At 42.8% G+C, this 19,242-nt stretch overlaps 1 protein-coding gene across 1 annotated transcript in view; it reads left to right on the top strand.

The window, feature by feature from the left end:
• The first annotated feature begins 8,527 nt into the window (after positions 1-8,527).
• Positions 8,528-19,242, top strand: part of PTPRB (protein tyrosine phosphatase receptor type B) — a 46,161-nt gene continuing 35,446 nt past the window's right edge. Inside the window, exons 1-5 of the mRNA XM_075149883.1 lie at positions 8,528-8,640; positions 8,829-9,105; positions 16,195-16,473; positions 16,835-17,092; positions 18,705-18,968. Of these exons, the coding sequence (XP_075005984.1) occupies positions 8,587-8,640; positions 8,829-9,105; positions 16,195-16,473; positions 16,835-17,092; positions 18,705-18,968 (1,132 nt within the window). The 5' untranslated portion in view covers positions 8,528-8,586. The remainder of the gene's footprint in view (positions 8,641-8,828; positions 9,106-16,194; positions 16,474-16,834; positions 17,093-18,704; positions 18,969-19,242) is intronic.

The following is a 19,242-nucleotide window of genomic DNA, read 5'->3' as shown; positions in this document are numbered from 1 at the left end:
CGCTCTTGCTCATCATACATGCAAAACACGTATGGATTTCCTTTTCTTGTAAGCGGCCTGCTGCTGCGCAGATGGATGCAGTCTGCAGTACACCCCATGGATGAAATATGCGCTTAGTCAGAATGTCATAATTTCTCCTGGGTGTGCTACTGATGATTACAATGGTATGTTCACACACTGTATATCATTCAGCCACTAGTGATCAACGTCAGTGTCAGTGCTGCAGTTCTGTTCCCATGAACAGTTTTATGACCAATTTCCAAAGAGACTGCTAGAACAATGCTAAACACTTCTGAAAAACCCCACTGTTGAGATTTCTGTGTACTTTACTGATGTCCAGACGGGAGGTGAGTTTTTTCTGGTTTAAAAATTTGGAACGCAAGTTGTGTAGAAATCTGTTTGCTTGGGTCTTACAATATGCAGTTTTCTTTTATAAGTGCCTGCTATTGAAGAAGAGTTGTGAGGGTCCTTATGCTAGGATCATAGCGGCTTTCCTTCAAAAGAGAATATAAACCTGGATCCTGATTTTCTTAAAGTGAGGGCAGACGTTCAATGTAGGATACATGGAAAGTGCTGGTACATGTATCTGAAGTTCCAGTATGGCATAGTGCTATGCGCAAGCCATTTCCATCCATAGGTTATGGGTAACAGACTGTTGTCAGTCTTTGCTGGGAAAGATGCTTTAGCTGGAAACCCAAGGTAGCCCTGAGCTTAACAAGAGGAGTCGGGTTGTGCAGTGACCAACTGCTTGTTCATGGTACCTCCTCAGGATGGTGGAACATTTCTGAGGACCAAGCATTTCGCTTCCAGGAGGGTCGAGCTCTCCCCTCGGCTCCTGCACCAGGAATGCCGGTTATCCCCTGGCTGCCGAGTCCCGTAAATGTCGCTGGCAGCACCAGCTTCCCTTTTATGGAGCAGCAGCTTTTCCTAAAGCACAATTGCACTGGAACGCAAATGTCTTCCTGTTGGAATCTCTACTATTTGTCTGTAAATAAAGCCAAGTTTTTTTTTTAATGTGTTTTTAAGTTGGGTGTGTAAATCTATATTTAGGAACCCAGTTGAGCGGCCTTTTTTTCTAAGCGGCTACTGACCACTCAGATGTACTTTTTTTTTAGCCACCTTTCTATCAGTAACTTCTACTCCCTGCTGAACTTGGAGGTATCTGAGAGGCACAGAACCAGCCTAATTCTTTCCAAGTCCTCGGGGCTAGCATTTCTAGTTGCCTACCACAGACTTTCAGAGACCCCTGACTAATAGGAGATCAACAACTGACATGGAATTTAGACCAAGTCTGGACTTGTGTCAGCTAACGGGTTTATTTCAGCAGCTGACGACAGCTTGAGCACAGGGCTGCCCCTGCCAGACTCTTCCCTGTCCTTTCGCTGGGGGCCACGAAGGTACGTGACATAGGACTACAGCAGACTCTACACCATAGGCACTCCGCAGGGGATTCTGCAAATGCAGCAGCGTGAGGATGATCGTGCAGTGTTGGACCAGACCTAAGGGTTCGATGAAACCCTTTGTACGGGTATAAGACAGAGCAGAATTAGATCTGTAGTATTGTTTTCAGTGCCTTGATCTGGAAAAAATTTTTGTAAATAAATGGAGACTTGGAGATTTTTATTCCCAGAGAAGCACAGTTAGATAAAAGGAGGGGAAACATTTAATCTGGGTATCAACTCATTCCAGCAAACCATCCCTTTTCAAGAGGATCCAAAACCGAGTACCAGGTGAACGCACTGTGCTGTCAAGCACAGGAAACACTTGCATGAAAGTGTCTCTTACAAGGGCTTACAATCTCACTTTTATTTCTGGATGCAAATGCAAGTACTGCAAGTTTCTTTATATAAACATGTTAACATATATATTTGCACATATACAAAAAAAACCATCACGTTGACTTCATGGAAGCTCACCCACTGATCCTTTGGGTAAGAGGTAATCATACATTGGCCTGCTAAGACATCATAATTGCACACCAAGTAATTACATTTGGAAGCTTCTGCTGCAATTTAAGCCAGTTATTACATTTTTTTAGAGGGTTTGTGAGCTAAAATTGTTATAAATGGCAACCAGCCCAGTGGCTCAGCAGCAAAACAAGGTTCTGTCATGCTGGAGACCCCAGTTCAAGGACAGACAAAGTGTCTTGGGCGCTGAGCCAAGGCACACTAGCTGTGCTCCAGCAATGGCAGGGCAGCTTTTTGTGAGGAGAAGGGGCCAGTGAGTAATTCCAATCGCTTAGCTGAAATGTGATGCTACCAGATGTAGAGGCCACCACAGCTTGAACCCTGCCCTCACAGCCACAAAGAAAGGATATTAAATACATACCAATGGGGAGGAAGAGCCATGAAAATGTGAAGGAAAAATGTGTAGTAAAATCTTTCCTGCGCTCTAATTGCACCTTTGGCATTCTCTGAAGGATACGTGACTAAAAAAGCAAATCCACCATTATATTTGCAGACACTTCAGTTAACTGATACAATTGTTAGCTGAACCTTGGGAAGAGAGCAGTCAGGAGTTAGCATGGTCTCTGCCTGGGACTGATTTAAAAATGCAAGAGGAATGTCCTATGGGGACACAAGGAACTTACCTTGAACAAATATCTTGAACAAAAAAATTATCTTGAAAAATTATCTTGAACAAAGCCATATTTTGAACTTACACCAACAAACAGCAGATGAGAATCTGGCCCATGTACTTACAAAGGGGGGGGTTGACCATATAAAGCTGAAACTGTGCTGTTTGATAATCTCAAGCAAGTGAAAAAGCTACAAGTGAAAACATCGTGCTGTTAATGACAAAGTGCAACCCTTCACTTTGGAATCATTGATGGACTGTATTTAAAATGAATGGTATGAATACTCAGGGAAATTATTTTTTTTTCTGCTGTTGTTTTGCACAGACTTTGGTATTGATGCAAAATACATTTTTGCACTGAAAACAAAAAACTATGGAACTGACAGGTGCACTTAAACTACTTAGAAGTCATATCAGCCACATTTATTGGCATCTAAAGAATTGCTTGTAAAAATGTAGAGCTGATTTTAATTACTTTCCTTTATTTGTCTTAGATCTCCAAGATGCAGACACTTCTGTATGGAGTACTAGAACTACATCCCCCCCTTTACACACTGTTACCTCTAGGCCTGAAAATCTGCTGAAGAGTAGCACAGAGATGTTAATCAGAAACGTGACTGAACACTTCAGTAAAAATCTCATTGAAAACCTCTATTTTGACTTGAAATCTGCGGTAACAGAGAAAGCCTGGATTCCAAGAACTACTCTTCAATACTCTAGCACTACAGAAGAGGTAAGGCAGAAGAATTATTGATTGATTTTTATTAAGCCTGCTCCACTCTGTGGAGCCTGATAGCTATTACAGGTGGATGTTTTGTGGATTAAAAAAAACAGCTACAGGACTAAGCTTTGTTCTTTGTTTTGATGGGATGCTTTGTTCGTGCTGCTAGTGCCCTTTGCTAGAAGCACAGCTGCAGAAAAATTCTGCATCTTCTGTACAGCACAATCCTGGTGTGCACAATGCATTGGGAAAATCTCTAAGCTCGACAGAAATGCTCAGGATACGTGAGGAGCAATGGAAAGCTCACGGATGTGGCAGCAACCACAGGAGCCTGGGTATCTGCTCTCGGTAACTTAGGCTCTGCATTGGTTTGTTGCACGATATGAGGGTCTAGCTCTAATTATGCTCTAAGAATCACAGTATGTTTTATGACCTTATTTAGGATAATTGAGTTTTAAAATTACGTGGTTTACAGATCAAAGCAAGTGAAATCTGAATGCTTTAATTTGCCTTACAAGGAACCCTGGCCATGACCCTGGTCAGATTATCTACTGACCGATAGGCAGAGTGGAGACACACAGCGGCTTCTTGATCTCTGCTCTGCCTTCCTGGCAGAGGAGGGGAACAGGGATGACAGCCCCATCCATAGAAGGCGCTGACGGTGGGCATTCAGTACCTCCACATCCATTCCCAGTTTTCCTTTTCTGCAAGGCACAGTTAAGTAATCTGAGGCAAATCTGGAATCACCGTTGGCAAAATGTGCATGGGCAATTAGAGCTAAAGCATGCAGGACATTATTAGTGACTGTATCACTATCAACACATAGAGGTTTAGGACTGAAAATCCCTAAATTCCCTGTGGCTTCTTCTCCAGGAGACCACAGTGCACTCAGTGTACTGGGGCAGGCACACACGTTTCAGTCACTACTTTGGGTGTCAGTGTTACTGTGGATAAGACTAAGAAATGTGTTTTGTATGTGGGAGGGCTGTGGACAGAGCAATCTGTACAATCTGGTATGAACAACATCACTAGAGACAGGGAGAAAGGAGCAGTAGTGTCACCCAGGACTATGTTGACCCAAATAACCAACTCGAAGGTTTATGGACCCTGACACTGCTGTTCTAGTGCTGATGAGGGGAAGGGACTGAGCCGATGATGGATGCACTGCACCCTGTTCCATAGCTGATGGAGACGATTCTTTTAAAATATGATTATTCTGGCTTGGTGCAGGCAGGCTGAGCTTATTTCCCCATGCCCTCTGTCCATATGCATACCTCCTGCACAGAATACTGGCCTCCTCCAAATGGAAATGTCCTATATAATCCACTATTACCCAAATTGCCTCCAGCGCTCCTACTAAATAAGCCACCAGTGCTAGAGAAATGGCACCATTTGAACTGAAGCTACCACCTCCTGTGTTCCTACCCCAGTTCACCTCCCGATTCACATGATTTGCACTGAGCAAGTTGCTTAGGTCAAAGCTTTCAAACCAGAATCCTGATGATAAGCACTCTAAGCATACCCATCAAAAAAAAAATTTGTCAATATCTGTCTCTCAGAGCCTCCAGCCGGGTCTGGACATTTGAATCTAGATACACCAATTTAGATGCACAAACTTAAAATCTTTGGCCTCCATCTCTCAGTTTCCCTGTCTTTAGAGTGGAGTTAAAAATATTTTTGTCAAACTAACAGGGACATTAAAGGATTGACCGGATTTAACATGATACTTTGAAAACACATAGACTAAGTAAGCGCTGAGTATTGTTGTTAGGAAGACAATACCTTCTATGAACTGCATTTGCCCAGGCTAGGTCCTCTTGTTTGTAGAAGTAAAGCCTTGATGTTATTTGGCTGTGAGCGTACCCATTTTGGGGGGGACAATGGTGACACTTCAATTGAACAAAATGTTTGGTTTAGAGCAGCCTTGGATTTCAAGTAAAACTGCAGCTTGCACTTTCAAGCCATGACAAAAGCTATGCAAAGCCCATTTCCTCTTGATTAGAGAGAGAGAGAGAGAGGTTGGTGTTAAAAAAAAAGAAGTCAGGAAACCTTGGGAAAGTGTCTGAAAGGGACTTTGGAGCCTGCTATTAGAGACATGTCCGGCCACTCCCAAAACTCACTTCCAGTTCTTTTTTTTTTTCTTTTTTCTTTTTTAATTAGTTTCTTGGCTTGCCGCGCAGATCGGTAAGTGTTAAAGGCTGTGTGACTGCTGATTTGCTAAAAGCCCATTTATTCAATTTATTCAGTCTGGAAATAATTACTCGTATTATCTTGGCTATTCTAGATAAATATATTGCCACCAATGAATTGTGGACCCCTCCCATTTTATTCCAGTGCTGGCATAGACATTTGTGGTAGACCTTACCCTTACAGCAGCTTTGTGCTGGATAACGTACAGAAGGAAGTCTCAAAACCCTTGATAAATCAGTACTTTCGTACTAATATAGCAGAGTAGTTTTAAAGATTTTACAATAGCAAGAATAAGAGTAATAAAGTAGGAACTTCTAAATTATGGGCAATGCTGAGAAGCAGCAACATCCCTTTCCTCCACACATTACCTTACATTAGCTTGGAGAGACAAACAGACATTTCCAAGGTCTTTAAATCTCACTTGTGGTAGTTTCAATTTTTTTCCTGACATTTGTAAGTTTGCACTGATTTTTTTTTACTTTCATGTATTACATCTACTTAACTAATGTACACCTACATATCTGAATTGCATCTTCCCTGCAATGTTTTCAAAAATCCCTACAATGTGAGCTCCACTCTGCAAGAAAAGGCAGATCACTCTAAACATTCTTATTTTCAGAGAGGGGTTTGAAGTAATCCAGACATCCCGATAAGCCTTCAGATTCCCTCTTCTCCAGTGCTGGAAAAATATTGGTATGGCTTATGCCATAGGTCTCAAAAGCACTATCATCTAAAGATGAATTTATGCTGTAAGAAATGGCATACCATGACCCGATTACAAGACACCTATATCATTTTACTCCCAGTTTAGGTCTAATAACACACACCTTTTGTTTTCCATCAATGGTGTGTTTATGGATGTACTAGCTCTTTGGGGCACGGTCCCTCCTTTTGTCTGAAGTACGCAAAACATCTCTTCCAAGGAAGATCTTGTTCTGCAATGGGCTTGAGAATGGCATAATAACCAACACACATTTATATCGTCACTTAAGGTGATATTCATGACATTATTAATCATCCCAAGCCTTTAGAGAGTAAAGCCCAACACTTCCAGTGCCATGTCCCGAGGACCAAGCACGGAGCTCCACCGGGGCAGATGAAGCTTTCCACAGGTGCAGGTACCACCCAAGAGTGCTCAGACCTTGAGTCTGTTTCTGAACAAGAATTTCTGAATGAAAGCTAAGGTTTTTCAGATATTTGTATCTCATTTGACAGGTTCATGCCCAGAAAAATCCTACAGCAGCAGCTCCCCTAAAAGGCAGACTAACGTTTGTAAACCCTAGCACCTTTTTCTCCTTAAAATGGGGCAAAAGTGAAACAGAGATGGTGTTGGATTTGCTTGAGGTGCTGCTTTTAAAAGTTAAAATCCCACATGCATTATGCAGTAAAGAAAGATGCAGAAAAGTGCCATTCCCACGTGAAGAAAGTAAATGTCAAATTCCTTCCCCTTTATTAATTAATCTCAAATTAACCCATGGCTGCTAGGTTATTGTCTATTTGAGTATCTCAAGGTCCAAAATGCTTCTGGCCATGTTTCTTCTCCCTCACCCCACCCCACATACACATATACATGAGTTTTAAGAGGCTGAAACCTAAAGAAGAAGGAAAGGGGCACACATGACAGAAACGGAGAGCTGTGCCGCGGTTGCAGCCGATTCAGAGCTGTGCACAGCTCATTTGGTGCAGTCTGAAAACAGGGAGACTTTCTTGCTTTCCGTGGTGTGTGTAATTTTAGCTTGGGAGTTATTCAGGGGATGTGGGAAGGAATTGTTTCAAGGACACAGGTCGATGCGGAACAAAACAAAAAGCTGAGATAACCTGGTCGCTGACAGACGGGCTACTCCTCCACCAGCACGTGGGTCTGTGGGCAGCAGCTCGGTGTGGGGCTCTGCCGGGACTCTCCTTGCCACAGTGCCTCCAGTCGCGGTGCCGCAGGGCCGGGGAAAGGACAGAGGCCTTGGTAGTCCGTGGCTAACCCATAAAAATGTCAGTGTTTGGGACACGGCAGCCAGAATGTCGGTTCAGTGACGGCTGAGGCCAGGAGGAGGGTGGGCCAGGAGATGGGGCAGGTGTGAGGGGTGGCAGGCATGAGAAGCAGGCATGTGAGGTGAGGTGGCCATGAAGTGAGGCCAGGCAGGGATGAAGCGAGGCAGCCATGAGGGGTGGCAGGCCTGAGGAGAAGGGGGCACGTGAGGCAAGGCGGCCGTGAGGCAAGGCAGGCATGAGGCGAGGTGGGCATGAGGTGAGGCAAGCATGAGACAAGGCAGCCATGAGGCGAGGCAGCCATGAGACAAGGCAGACGCGAGGCAAGGCAGGCATGAGGCGAGGCAGACACAAGGAGAGGCGGTTGTGAGGTGAGGCAGACATGAGGCAAGGCAAGGCGGCGCCAAGTGAGGTGCAGCCGGCGTGAGGTGGGAGTGCTGCCACCCCTCACCAACAACGGCACCGCCTGAGGGGCCGAGGGGGGCCCATGAGCCGGGAGGAGCGCGGGGAGAGAAGCCCCGGGGGAGAGCCGACATAGGGAGGAAGCGGCGAGGAAGGAAGGGAGGTGGGGTGGGAGAGGAGCCGAGAGGAAGGTGGGACCCACAAGGAGCGAGGGGCGGCACCCCGGGGCCAGCCGCCCCCCGGTCGGGGGGCGCGGGGGCGGCAGCGAGCGGCAGGTCCCGGGTCGCCGCGCTTCGCCCCCCGCAGCGAGACGCGAGGAAATCGCCTCTTGATTGCGGAAGTCGGCGGGAAGGGCTCCGGCAGAGTCAGCCCGGGTCAGAATGGCAGCGTGGGAAGCGGCGGCCGCCTCCCCCGCCTCCTCCGCTCCTCCTCAGCCGCGGGCGGGCGGGCGGGCGGCGGGCAGCCCCCCCACCCCACCCCGGTGGCAGGGAGGCGGCGAGGCGGCCGGGGCAGCCCCGAGCGCATGCAGCAAGCGGGCGGCCCGGCAGAGGGCTCGGCGGCCGCCGCGCGGAGCCCGGCGGGGAGCGGGGGCCCGCGGGGCCCGCCGCGGCCACTTCGCTTCTTCATACCCCCCCACCCCGCACCCACGCCCGCCGCCTCCCTTCCCCTCTTCCCCTCCCCGCGAGGGTTTTCGGGGTTAAAAACTGTTGGCGATGCTGAGCTATGGAGCCGGATTCGCCCTGTGGACGGCGCTGGCCCTGACCAAGGTGAGCGGCTGGGGGCGGTGGTGCGGGGGTCGCCCCTCGCAGGTCCCAGCCGAGCCCGGGGGGCACAGGCGGGTTTGCCCCGCACCGGCTGAGCACGCAGCGGGGACGGGGTTGGGGGGTGGGCGCGGGGGCGCACCGGCGGCTGGCGGAGCCCGGCGGGTCTCTCAGAGCTTTCCCGCTCTCCGCAGGCCGCGCCGGGGGAGGCGGCGGGATGCAGCGCCAACCTGACGGAGCGGCGCGTCGCCGGGCAGAGCGTCCGGCTGCGGTGGGGCGCCGCGGGCCCCGCCTGCAACTTCAGCCTGACCGGGCGCTCCGAGGACGGGGAGGCGGCCGGCTGCCAGCCCGCCCCCACGGGCAACGGCTCCTACGGCTGCAGCCTGAGGGGCCTGGAGGCCGGGACCTGGTACCACCTCCGCATCGAGCCGCTCGCCGACGGGGAGCCTGTCAACATCTCCCTGCGGACAGGTACGGACGGAGGGCACGGCAGGTGCTCGGGGAGGGACGCCGGGCTTTTCCTTCCCGTCCCCTTGTTTCGGCCGGCGGTAAGAGGAGGAGGGCGATGCATTTACAGCTACTGTAAACCTACAGTGTTTGCTGAATATAGCTGTCCTGCGCTTGAGTTCTCTTTACCCCGCTGCCGGCAATAACCGCTGCCAAAAGTTAACCCAGCAGGCTTGAAAGGAGAAGGTGCTGTGAGGAGACTAGGTCAGTGCTGGGAGTACGTTTGTGCCGCTCCCTTAAGCTGCCATCCAGCAGAACGCTTTAAGAAGTAGTAGCCTGTAACATCCTCTGTGCTCATGCGAACGTATTGGCTTCATAGTTCCTCAGGTGACAGCTTATTTACTGTGTTTAAAATACAGTCTATTTCATGGCAGGTAGATCCTGTTCAAGGATAACTTACTGTTTCAGCCCATTTCTATACTTTTATTCTGTCTAACCAGTGTCTAAAAGTCAGAAAGTAAGGCTGAAACTTCTTGCTTGTATGTTTTCCCTGAATACAACCAGTGAGGTGTTGTGATGTACAGTTGTGTGCAGAGTACTTGCAGTCACATCCATGACTGGCTGTAAAAATGTTCCAGCAGCCTGCCAGAGTGCTGCCGAGGAAAGCCCCCTTTCTGCATGCGTGTTTGTGCGTGCATGTGAACAACTCAGCTGTGAAGCAATGGATGACATAGAGCCACCGGCTACAGTGACAGAACTGAACTGTTTCTACCTGTATTAGTGTTTTTTTAAAGATGATGAAATATAGTATTGTCCAACCTCTTAATGGTGGTAACACCAGACTCAAACCAGAGATATCTTAAATGAGGTCCATCATTAAATGCCTCCCTGATTTGCTCCTGAAGTGTTAGTTTCAGAGAGGTACTTTGCAGTATTAGTATTGAAGATTACAGCAGCCAACGACTTAATAATTACCGGTTCAGAGACATCATTTACTGTCAGACCCTTTTCCCGTAACTGTACAAATGCACTAAATACCCTCCATTAATTTGCTGTGGTAACTCAAGTTAAAAAAAGTCTAGTGACAAGTCTGATGGTGTGATAGCTATACATTAAGCACAAGTCATATTACTTGGTAAAAATGAGTAATGGTTTCTATGCAGACAGTGATTTAAATCCATGCATCATGCCAACTGTTTTTAATATTGATGACTTGTGATTTGAAAATTGAAAGAATAAATCAATCGTTATCAGAGTGACAGGTATAAATCACCATCGTTACTGCATAGTAAAGATCTATTATTGAACACTTGCGTAGAAGTAGAGAAAAAGATACCACTTTAGACCGCATTTTGATTAATGCATAATCATTTAGACAGTAGCTTGTACATGCCATTTATGACTTTTTTATCAGTAAATAGATTTTGCAAGACTGTAAGATAAAAGTGATTGGAAGCAACTGCTGATTATAGTCATATTATGTAGCTGACTTCAGAGTGAAAGACTGATGAAAGCTTAAGTTGAAATTCTGCAAATTAGCGGACGATAGTTGAAGTGAGGTTTATGTTTGGATTTTGGATAGCAGAGATCAGTCAAAAGCATGAAATAAGAATAGAGGAACCGTGGATGTTTCCTGCAAGGACAGCTACTCAGATTGCTTTGTGGTTCCTTGCTTCCCTTGATTCAATCACATCAGCTGCATTGCTTGATGGTGTTCAAAATACGCAATTAGCTCCAAAATTTGTCAATTAATTTTTTTTCTAGAGAATATGTAGGGTTTGTTATGCCTGTCAACAACCCATATTGTACTGTCAATACTATGCATTTCAATGTAGAATGAGGGAAGATTATTCTTCTGTGTGTTTCCACTAGGGGCAGCATTTTAAACCAGGTTTCTGGAAGCTCTTTTTCACCTGTTCCTTTGTAACTTGATGTCAATAGTTTTGTTTTAGATCTACTGAGCCTGAATGTCCATAGGCATGTGTCCCTGGAAACTATCCTATGAATATAAGCAATATTTTCAGCCATATTGTAAACAAAATTCCCACTGATTTGAATGGAGGCGGAACTGAGCTATCATGCGCCGTCTAAAAATACGATGTCTGACCTTGGTACTCGGTGAGGTTCCCTTCCTGAGCTCTTTGTCTAAGAAAGATGGACTAAGCTGTCCTTTTGAGGTGCCCAGCTTTCTCCACTGACTATAAAAGCAGCCTAGGTTAAACCTGAAGTTTAGATGGTTGAAGTTAAGTGAGAGGAATCCCGTCTCATGTGTTTACTTTTGCAAAATGGGGTTTTGAACATCTGTATTGTCTTGATACAATAAATGTACACAGAGAAAGTTGCAGATTCATTTATATACCTAGTTCAGAAACTTTTAACTTTTTGCTCATATTCAATCCTGTTAAAATTTTCATGTGCTCGTTCCTGTTACGAGTTCAATTTTCATCATGTTCCTTATGCAAAGTGATGCAGTAGCTAAGCCCATAAAATCCAAATAGTTTGTTAAATTTTGAGTGCGATCTGTTCTGACTAAGGACTTAAGGTGAAAGCAATGAATAATGCGTACCGTACTTGCAGTTGTAATGTGAAGGCTTGGAAAGGACCAAATCCCTAACTTAATTTGGCCTTTTCAGTATTTAATTTCACATTAAAATCGTAGTTATGACAATGAGTTAAGTCTATGTTGTTTGCAAGTTTGATATTCCAATAGAGTAAGTGCGCAGGTCACCAAGGCTGCATAAACTCTCAAGTAACACTAGACCCTTCGTGAATCTTTGACTAGAGAAACAGTTTCTATTTCACTTGTGGATGCATAGACCTGAAATCTAATAATGTATGGAATGCTGGTACACTAGTCCACTAAGGTGGAGTCTCTTTACCCAAGAAATTTTGATCTATGGGTTATCAATTTAAAATGGCAAGTATTTAATCCTCTAGAGCAGAACTAAAATAGGTTCTCCAAAACGATGGAAAATACAATCACATATGCGCTGTATAAGCCAGGTATACACAGGCGTGCAAACACAGATACAATGTTGGCAGTTGTGCTATTTTGGTAGAATAGGAAATGAAGAAAAAGCTGATAACACCATTTGTCAGCTCTGAGCTACAGATAAATTTTCCACTGCAAACCTGAGATTACGGATGTTAGTAGGCACAAGCCTGTATATTTGTTTCACATTAATATTTACCATTTGTTATGTTTTTTGAATATATATACATAAAACAGCACATAAAACCATACAACTAGTCAGCATGTTGTAAAGCTGGGACAACACATGCACCTGTCGGTCCTTTCATGTTATCTTTATTGTTCTCAGGAAAACTATTTCTGTGACTGAGAGCTACTTTATGACAAAAGATGGTAGGATTTTGTCTTTCTTGATTTCAGATAAAATACTTTTTAAGTTCTCAAGTCTCCAAATGTCTGGGCACCAGTATAACTATGTATTTCAGTAGTGTATTTTCAGTGAATGACTAGGTCTTTAATTAAAATTTTAGTTAAAAACAATAGTAGATGAACAGATTGTAAATTACAGTTAAATTTATGAATTTCAATTTTGAACTGAAATTCAGATTTGAAGTACTGGTCTTGAGAGCCATGAAAAACAACTGGGCAATTCCGCTGCTTTCAAAAATATATTCTAAAATAGGCTTATAAATGCCATTTTCAACATTGTTTTCTACAAAAATATTGGAGTGATGTATTATGTTACTGCCTAATCCAAGCCACCTGTACTGAGGGAACTAACAGGTAAATAAATTTTTGTCACAAAAATTGCTAAATATTTGAATTAAAAGAGGTTAAAAATTCCACCTTCTAAGACACAGACTGATAGAGTACTTTTCGATTGAAATATGTATCTCTGTAAATGCCAGAAACATGGCTTGGCCATGTGTTCACTCCTGTAAATTTCAAATTATTTGGGACAAATTTGATTTATTAGCCATCTGTAGGAATAAATACTGTGACATGGCTCTGACTATAGGCTGTATAATCCTATCATCCATAATCACGTAATGGTTATGATCATCGTCTCAAAAGGCAGAGTACAAGAAGAAAAGAAATAACCATGTTTTAAAGATTTTCTAGGTTTTATATCATCCCAAAGAAATGGATATTTGTGCTTAATAAGGGCAATGAAATCAACCCTTTTTACTTAATCTTCAGAATAGTCCTTGTGAAGTAGGTTACTGTTTTATGAATAGGGAAAACTAGGAAAAAAATGAATAATTTGGTAGGAAGATGGCTGAGACTGGCAGGAATTCCCTGTTACTCAGTCCTGGGCTCATATCTCTCAGTTATTTTTTTTCTTCTGCATAAGGCAGGGGTGTTTCTGTGCTTACAGGCTGTATCTGGGAGTCATGTCATTGGGATTGGACATAACCATATCTATCGTTTCTATAAAATGTACCTGTAGCAGCTGTGCACACAAAGCATATCCTCTTCCCAAAAAGTGAAAATGGAAGTGCCATATAATTCAAACAACATTAAGTCTTCTGGAAGATTCCTTTGTAGACCAGGAGACATTAATTCATATAGTATCAAATGGTATAAAAATATCTTTGTGAAAATATTTTATTTCTGTGATATATCAGTGTTGTATCGTTGCCAGCAGAGACTTGTATAACAATGTAAATGGCTTTTTAAGTGTTTGTTTCCAGCCAGCGCTCTTTCAGCCCAGGCACTTCCCAATCTCATTGTTCCTTTGTTCTAGCGGATGTACAAAGCACTGAGTGTTTTGTTTTCTGGACCAGATAGATTAGATAAAGTCTGAATTTCTGAACTTCACCTTCTAGGCACGCAACTCTTTTCTTTGCTAATGCACCTTAGAAGACAGATTACCCAGAACAGTATAAGCGCTTCTAAAAATGTAGGAGATGTCTTCTTTTGTAGAATTTGGCAAATAATGGAGGTTACGATGTTGATTACTTTTGCAGGACTAACGAGCAGTCAAGCTTATACTAACTTTGTCAGAGAGAGAGTTAAACTTCTTGACAGTAATCATGACTGTTCTCTTGATATCAGTCAAATTAAAACTTTCAGCTGGCTGTGCATCTGACCATATATAGTGCTGGAATTTATTTCTGACTCCCAAAGTTTGACCTTTCTGATTAGAACAATTGCCTTCAAGGAACAAGATTATATCCCCACTATTCACTTTTGCCAACATAATAGTCTTTAGTGGCTTAGTATGTATTATAGGTGGAGCTCGTAGTCAAGCCTATTGTTAAGATTTCCTGACACTTTTCATTAAAACCTCCTGTTTCAATTGCTGTAACTGGGTGAAGTTTTAACTATTTGGCCTGAAGTCTGATGAGCTTGGTCTTTGACTTGAGTTTTAATTTTTTTTTTTAATTTTTTTTTTTTAGATTTAAGTAGAGTTAGTTTGACTTTTAAGAACGAGGTCAAGAAAAGAAGACAGTTATTTTTATTTGTTGATTTTGTTAATTTAATTTTCATCTCTTTTTCGGAAGAACAGTAGCGTCTCTGTGGTCTGAAGCAAGAATCTGAATTTAAGCAGAGACCTGGGTTCAAAGGGACACAGTGTTTTTCACAGAGTCACAGAATGGTTGAGGTTGGAAGGGACCTCTTGAGGTCATCTGGTCCAAGCCCTCTGCTCAAGCAGGGCCACCTAGAGCTTGTTGCCCAGGAACATGTCCAGACAGCTGTTGAATGTCTCCAAGGAGGGAGATATTCCCTTGAAATTCCTAATATACTTGATTGACAGAGCATACCACCAAAACCTGGCACCAGTATGTTCTCAGCAGAGCTTTGTAAGAAGCAATTAAACCCTCTGCACCATCTAGGCTTTGAAGAAAAACCAACTTAAAGGCTACTAGCCCCATGATACTCCTACTGCTGTATTCGTAGGGTGGGGGTAGGTTCGGCTTTGTCCTTTCAGCCTTTACAGTGCAGTTTTTAATTATGTCATCTCACACTCTTTCGTTCAGGGAACGAGGCAGCAATGACTGCATTGGAAAAACGATCTTATTCTTCTGTGTTTAAGGCACTGTTCATATGCAGACCTCAATTCTCAGCCTGGATGCACCATACACTCCCTGCCTGATGCTAGGCAAGAGTAGCACAGAGTGTACTCATGTGGAAGCCAAATTTAGTTGTTGAATTGTCGGGTAACCTTTATTCTTTAACTCCCCAACTTGTGAATGCTTGATTTTGCTGCTTTGGGTTGTTTTGTGATACGTTGTTAATATGCAATTGCTTAACCTTACTGGGAGGCATAAATGTCAATACCTTAGTACGTCAACATGTAATACATTTCTTTTAATTTGCATGTAGTCTTGTGAGCGATGAAATACACCTGGAGAATACAAGCAACCAGAGTTTTTTGTTTTGGTCAATGTTTGCCATCTGTTTAGAGTGTATTGTATTTTACAGGTGATTTTACTTGAGAGCTCCTTAATAAACAACATAATGAATGCTGAGAATTTCTCAGAGAAATAGTCCCAATTAAATATAGTTCCTAAAAGTTTTTCCAATGTACAGTTTGGGGTTTTTTAAATCTATATGAACAATACTACAGCAGAGCAGAAGCATATTCTATCAGAATCTGTTTGAAGTGGTTGAAGTTAATACTAAAAACAAAGGATTGTTGCCCTTAAAATTGTGTAAATGGTCATGCCCATTAGTGGTAAAGTGTTTAGCATGAGTGCTAGGAAATAAAAACCACTGGTATATTGTATCTATAAAGCTACATTACATTGAGGCATTGAGTGTAATTTGCTGGGTTTTCATGTTTGCTGTTTCTTATTAAAGTTGTTACAGTTTTACTATCAGCAGATTTCCAAACTTGTTATCTTTTCAATATAACAGATTTCCAAGCTTGGAAGTGTTTTTCTACTTGCGTGTGTGCGTAAGTGAGTGTGTACAGATATACACAAGTAATATTTCTGAATTCTGCAGGACTCTTGTAGACAGATTTCAGTGATATGGTATCTATAAATGGAAAGAAAAAGACTTTTTGAAAAGCAGTGGTGGCATGATGATGATAAAGGGAGAGTTTTGGAAGTTTTTTTTGTGTAAAACTTCAGACAATCCCAATGCAAGAAATACTTGTTTATGTTTTCTGTTTTTTTTTTTTTTAACTACAGATCCCTTACCACCATCTCATTTTGAAATTAATAAGGAAAAAACTACACTCACAACCTTGCAGGTTCAGTGGGATCCTTCCTCAGGAAAGGTGGACTTGTATAACCTAGTATTATTTGATCACAATAATAAAAAGATACAAGAAGTGTCCGTACCAGGAAGAATTTCAAAAACAGAAAATACTTTTTCCAGTCTCATCCCTGGGAATAAATACAATGTTGTCCTCAGTGCAGTTGCTGGAAATAAGAGTACCCCGGAACTTCACATAAGTGGATCTACTGGTAGGACTTCTTCTACTGTAGTTCATCTAAATAAAACCACTTACGGTATTTTGCAGTTCTGCATTTTGAAATTAACAAATATATATAATTCTTCTACCTGGCTATATATATATATATATATATATGTAAGTATCTATTGATTATAAGTAGAAATAAACAAAACATGAATCTCTGACTAACATAAAGAGTTGTTTGCTAAGAATGGAGGCATGTTGTTATGGTGTATTTGGACATAAATTTGGGGTTGGGTTTTCACTAACCCTAAAGAAACTCAACATATTTCAGAAGCAAATCTGTTCAAAATTGCTGGAATTGAGGAGTTAACCATTAGGCCTTAAGCATGTGTTTTTTATTCCAACAGTGCCATCCCCTGTGAGAAATATTCAGGTCAGTGTCAAGACAGACACTATCCACGCTTCATGGTCTCCTGGCTCTGGGCACGTGGATCGTTACAGGCTGGTGTTACTGGATAATTATGTCCCAGTTCATGAGATTCACCAAGAAGATCCTCTGACCTCCTACACTTTTTCAGGACTTATAGCAGGCCACCTGTATAACCTCTCTATCATAACCCAGGCTGCAGGATTGGAGAGTAGCAGTTTTCAAACAGTCAGGACAGGTATGATTTCAGAATTTATCACAACAGAACAAGAAACTAAGGCCATAATCTACTAATATTACAGGACATATTTCAGAATAATAAATGATTCGTGTTCCAAGTGTATATTCCCAGACTTCAGTGGCTGAATGACCCTTGGCAAGTGTTTCTCTCCAAAGGCTATAGAGGGAGTTAGAGACACCATAAGCTTATTTAGCTCCTTAAGTTAGCACTGCAGCAAAGTTAGCGGCTAAATTAGCTTGTAGAATGTCTGCAGCTAACTTAGCTGTACTGCTTAATGTGGGCAGCTCCATTAAACATGTAAAGTTAGGTGTTAACAATCTGAGCCCAAGTGCCCTAATATCACCTCATATCTGTGAAAGAGGTTCATCTGCCTCCTGTATGAACTTCTTCAGTGAATTGAGGCAGTGTGTAGTCTGGTTATTTCACAGTACTGAAGACAGTTTAACTCCGTGATTCTTACTTAGCTGAATGGGCCATGTAGAGCCTGTGAGTTTTGCAAAAAAATATTTTCTGTGGACTTTTTTCCTCTGGATTGCAAAATAGCTGTACTTCTGAAAAGGAAGTGAAAAAAAAATGTAGAGCAGGTAAGAACTTTAAAATTTAATGTTGTGGTGTTTTTTTGTTTCACAGAGAAGTATTGATTCACAGAACCAGAGTTTTAGAAATGAAGTTTTTTTCCAGGAAGGTTTTTCAGGATAGAGTTCTGTGGTCATAGAGAGAAAGATAAGTTGACATCCTACTAGAATCCAATGGTAAAAACACTCATGTAAGCAAAAACAGGGTCATGCCTTTGCTTTCCTTAATTTCTGGGAAACGTAAGGTGCAGTTTCTCCTACAGAAATCTCACCACATAAAAATAATTTAATATTAAGTGAACAATATTGTGATGTCTAGGGCACACAGATGAATGCTGTTGTCACCTAGCACTGGCTGTTGTGGGGATTATACTCTTGTTTCATTTTATTTCTTCAGAATTTTTTATTTCTTCCTGTTGTGGGGTGCAAAAATTTTAAATCTCACAGGTTTTCTCAGAACATAAAAGCACTCCATCTAGCTCACAGCATGGTCTTCCATTTCAGTACATAGTGTGCTCCAAGCCTGAGAAATGAAGATATGGGAGGTGGCTATTGTCGTGGTTTAACCGCCGAAACCAGGACAGCTATACTTTTCTTTTGGTGGAGCATTTGAATAAAGGAGTTTGGTTCCAATCCCTTCTACACCGGTGTAAATCAGGCATAGCTCCAATGATGCTGTAGTGCTCTACCAAAATGTACGCAGGCATCTCTGTTCTTAGGAGCATGTGCCTGGTCTGTTTTATAGTCAAAATGACTGGTGTGAGTGCAGCCATAACTAACAGATTTTCTATTCCATGAAACAAGAGTGAGCGTTGTAAGAGGTGTCACTCTCAGCAGTAGAATATCTTAAACGGGGCTGGGTTCCGTTTCACTGTGAGCAGACTTTGCCCTTTCACTGTTCAGGCACAATCATTCATACTCCATCTCATATAACTATTCAAAAGCAAAACTTAACTGTTGCTGTTTGGAGGCAGCAGGTCTTACATGTTCTATGGTGGAAGTATTTAATTCTCTTTCTTACTTTCTTTTTTCAGCCCCAGCTGAAGTCTTAGATTTGACCGTGACTAACGATGACAGCTTAGATGCTTTAAAAGTTAAGTGGAGAAGACCTTCAGGAAACCTCAATTTCTATAATATCACTCTGTCTCATCTTGGATCAGTTAAAGAAGTCAAAACTCTACAGCCGCCGGTCACAGAGACTCAATTTGACAAGCTAACTCCAGGACGTCTTTATCAGGTTACTGCCCGCACAATCAGTGGTGAACTGTTTACTGATCGGATGGCAGCTGGCAGGACATGTAAGTCTTCTGCTGCAGTAAGAACACTGTAACCAATGCTATTTTTGCCTATGTTGGCCTTGTAGAAAATCATTGTAGGAGACAAAATGATTTGGATTCCAGGCAAAATAAGATAAAGAGCGCAATATTGTTCCGGGAGTACCCCTTCCTGACTCTCTGACAACAGTTAATCTGGCAGCCAAAAGCAGCTCCAGCATAGCTTGGGAGCAGGAAACAATAATGCATTTTGGACCTTATAGTTGGGTGAGTCTGTTACAAAACTGTTCCATACTAC

Source organism: Calonectris borealis, chromosome 1, assembly GCF_964195595.1.
Source record: "Calonectris borealis chromosome 1, bCalBor7.hap1.2, whole genome shotgun sequence".
In the NCBI taxonomy this organism is placed as follows: Eukaryota; Metazoa; Chordata; class Aves; order Procellariiformes; family Procellariidae; genus Calonectris; species Calonectris borealis.
The sequence above is the reverse complement of the archived record's forward strand: the minus strand, read 5'-3'. Positions and strand labels throughout refer to the sequence as shown.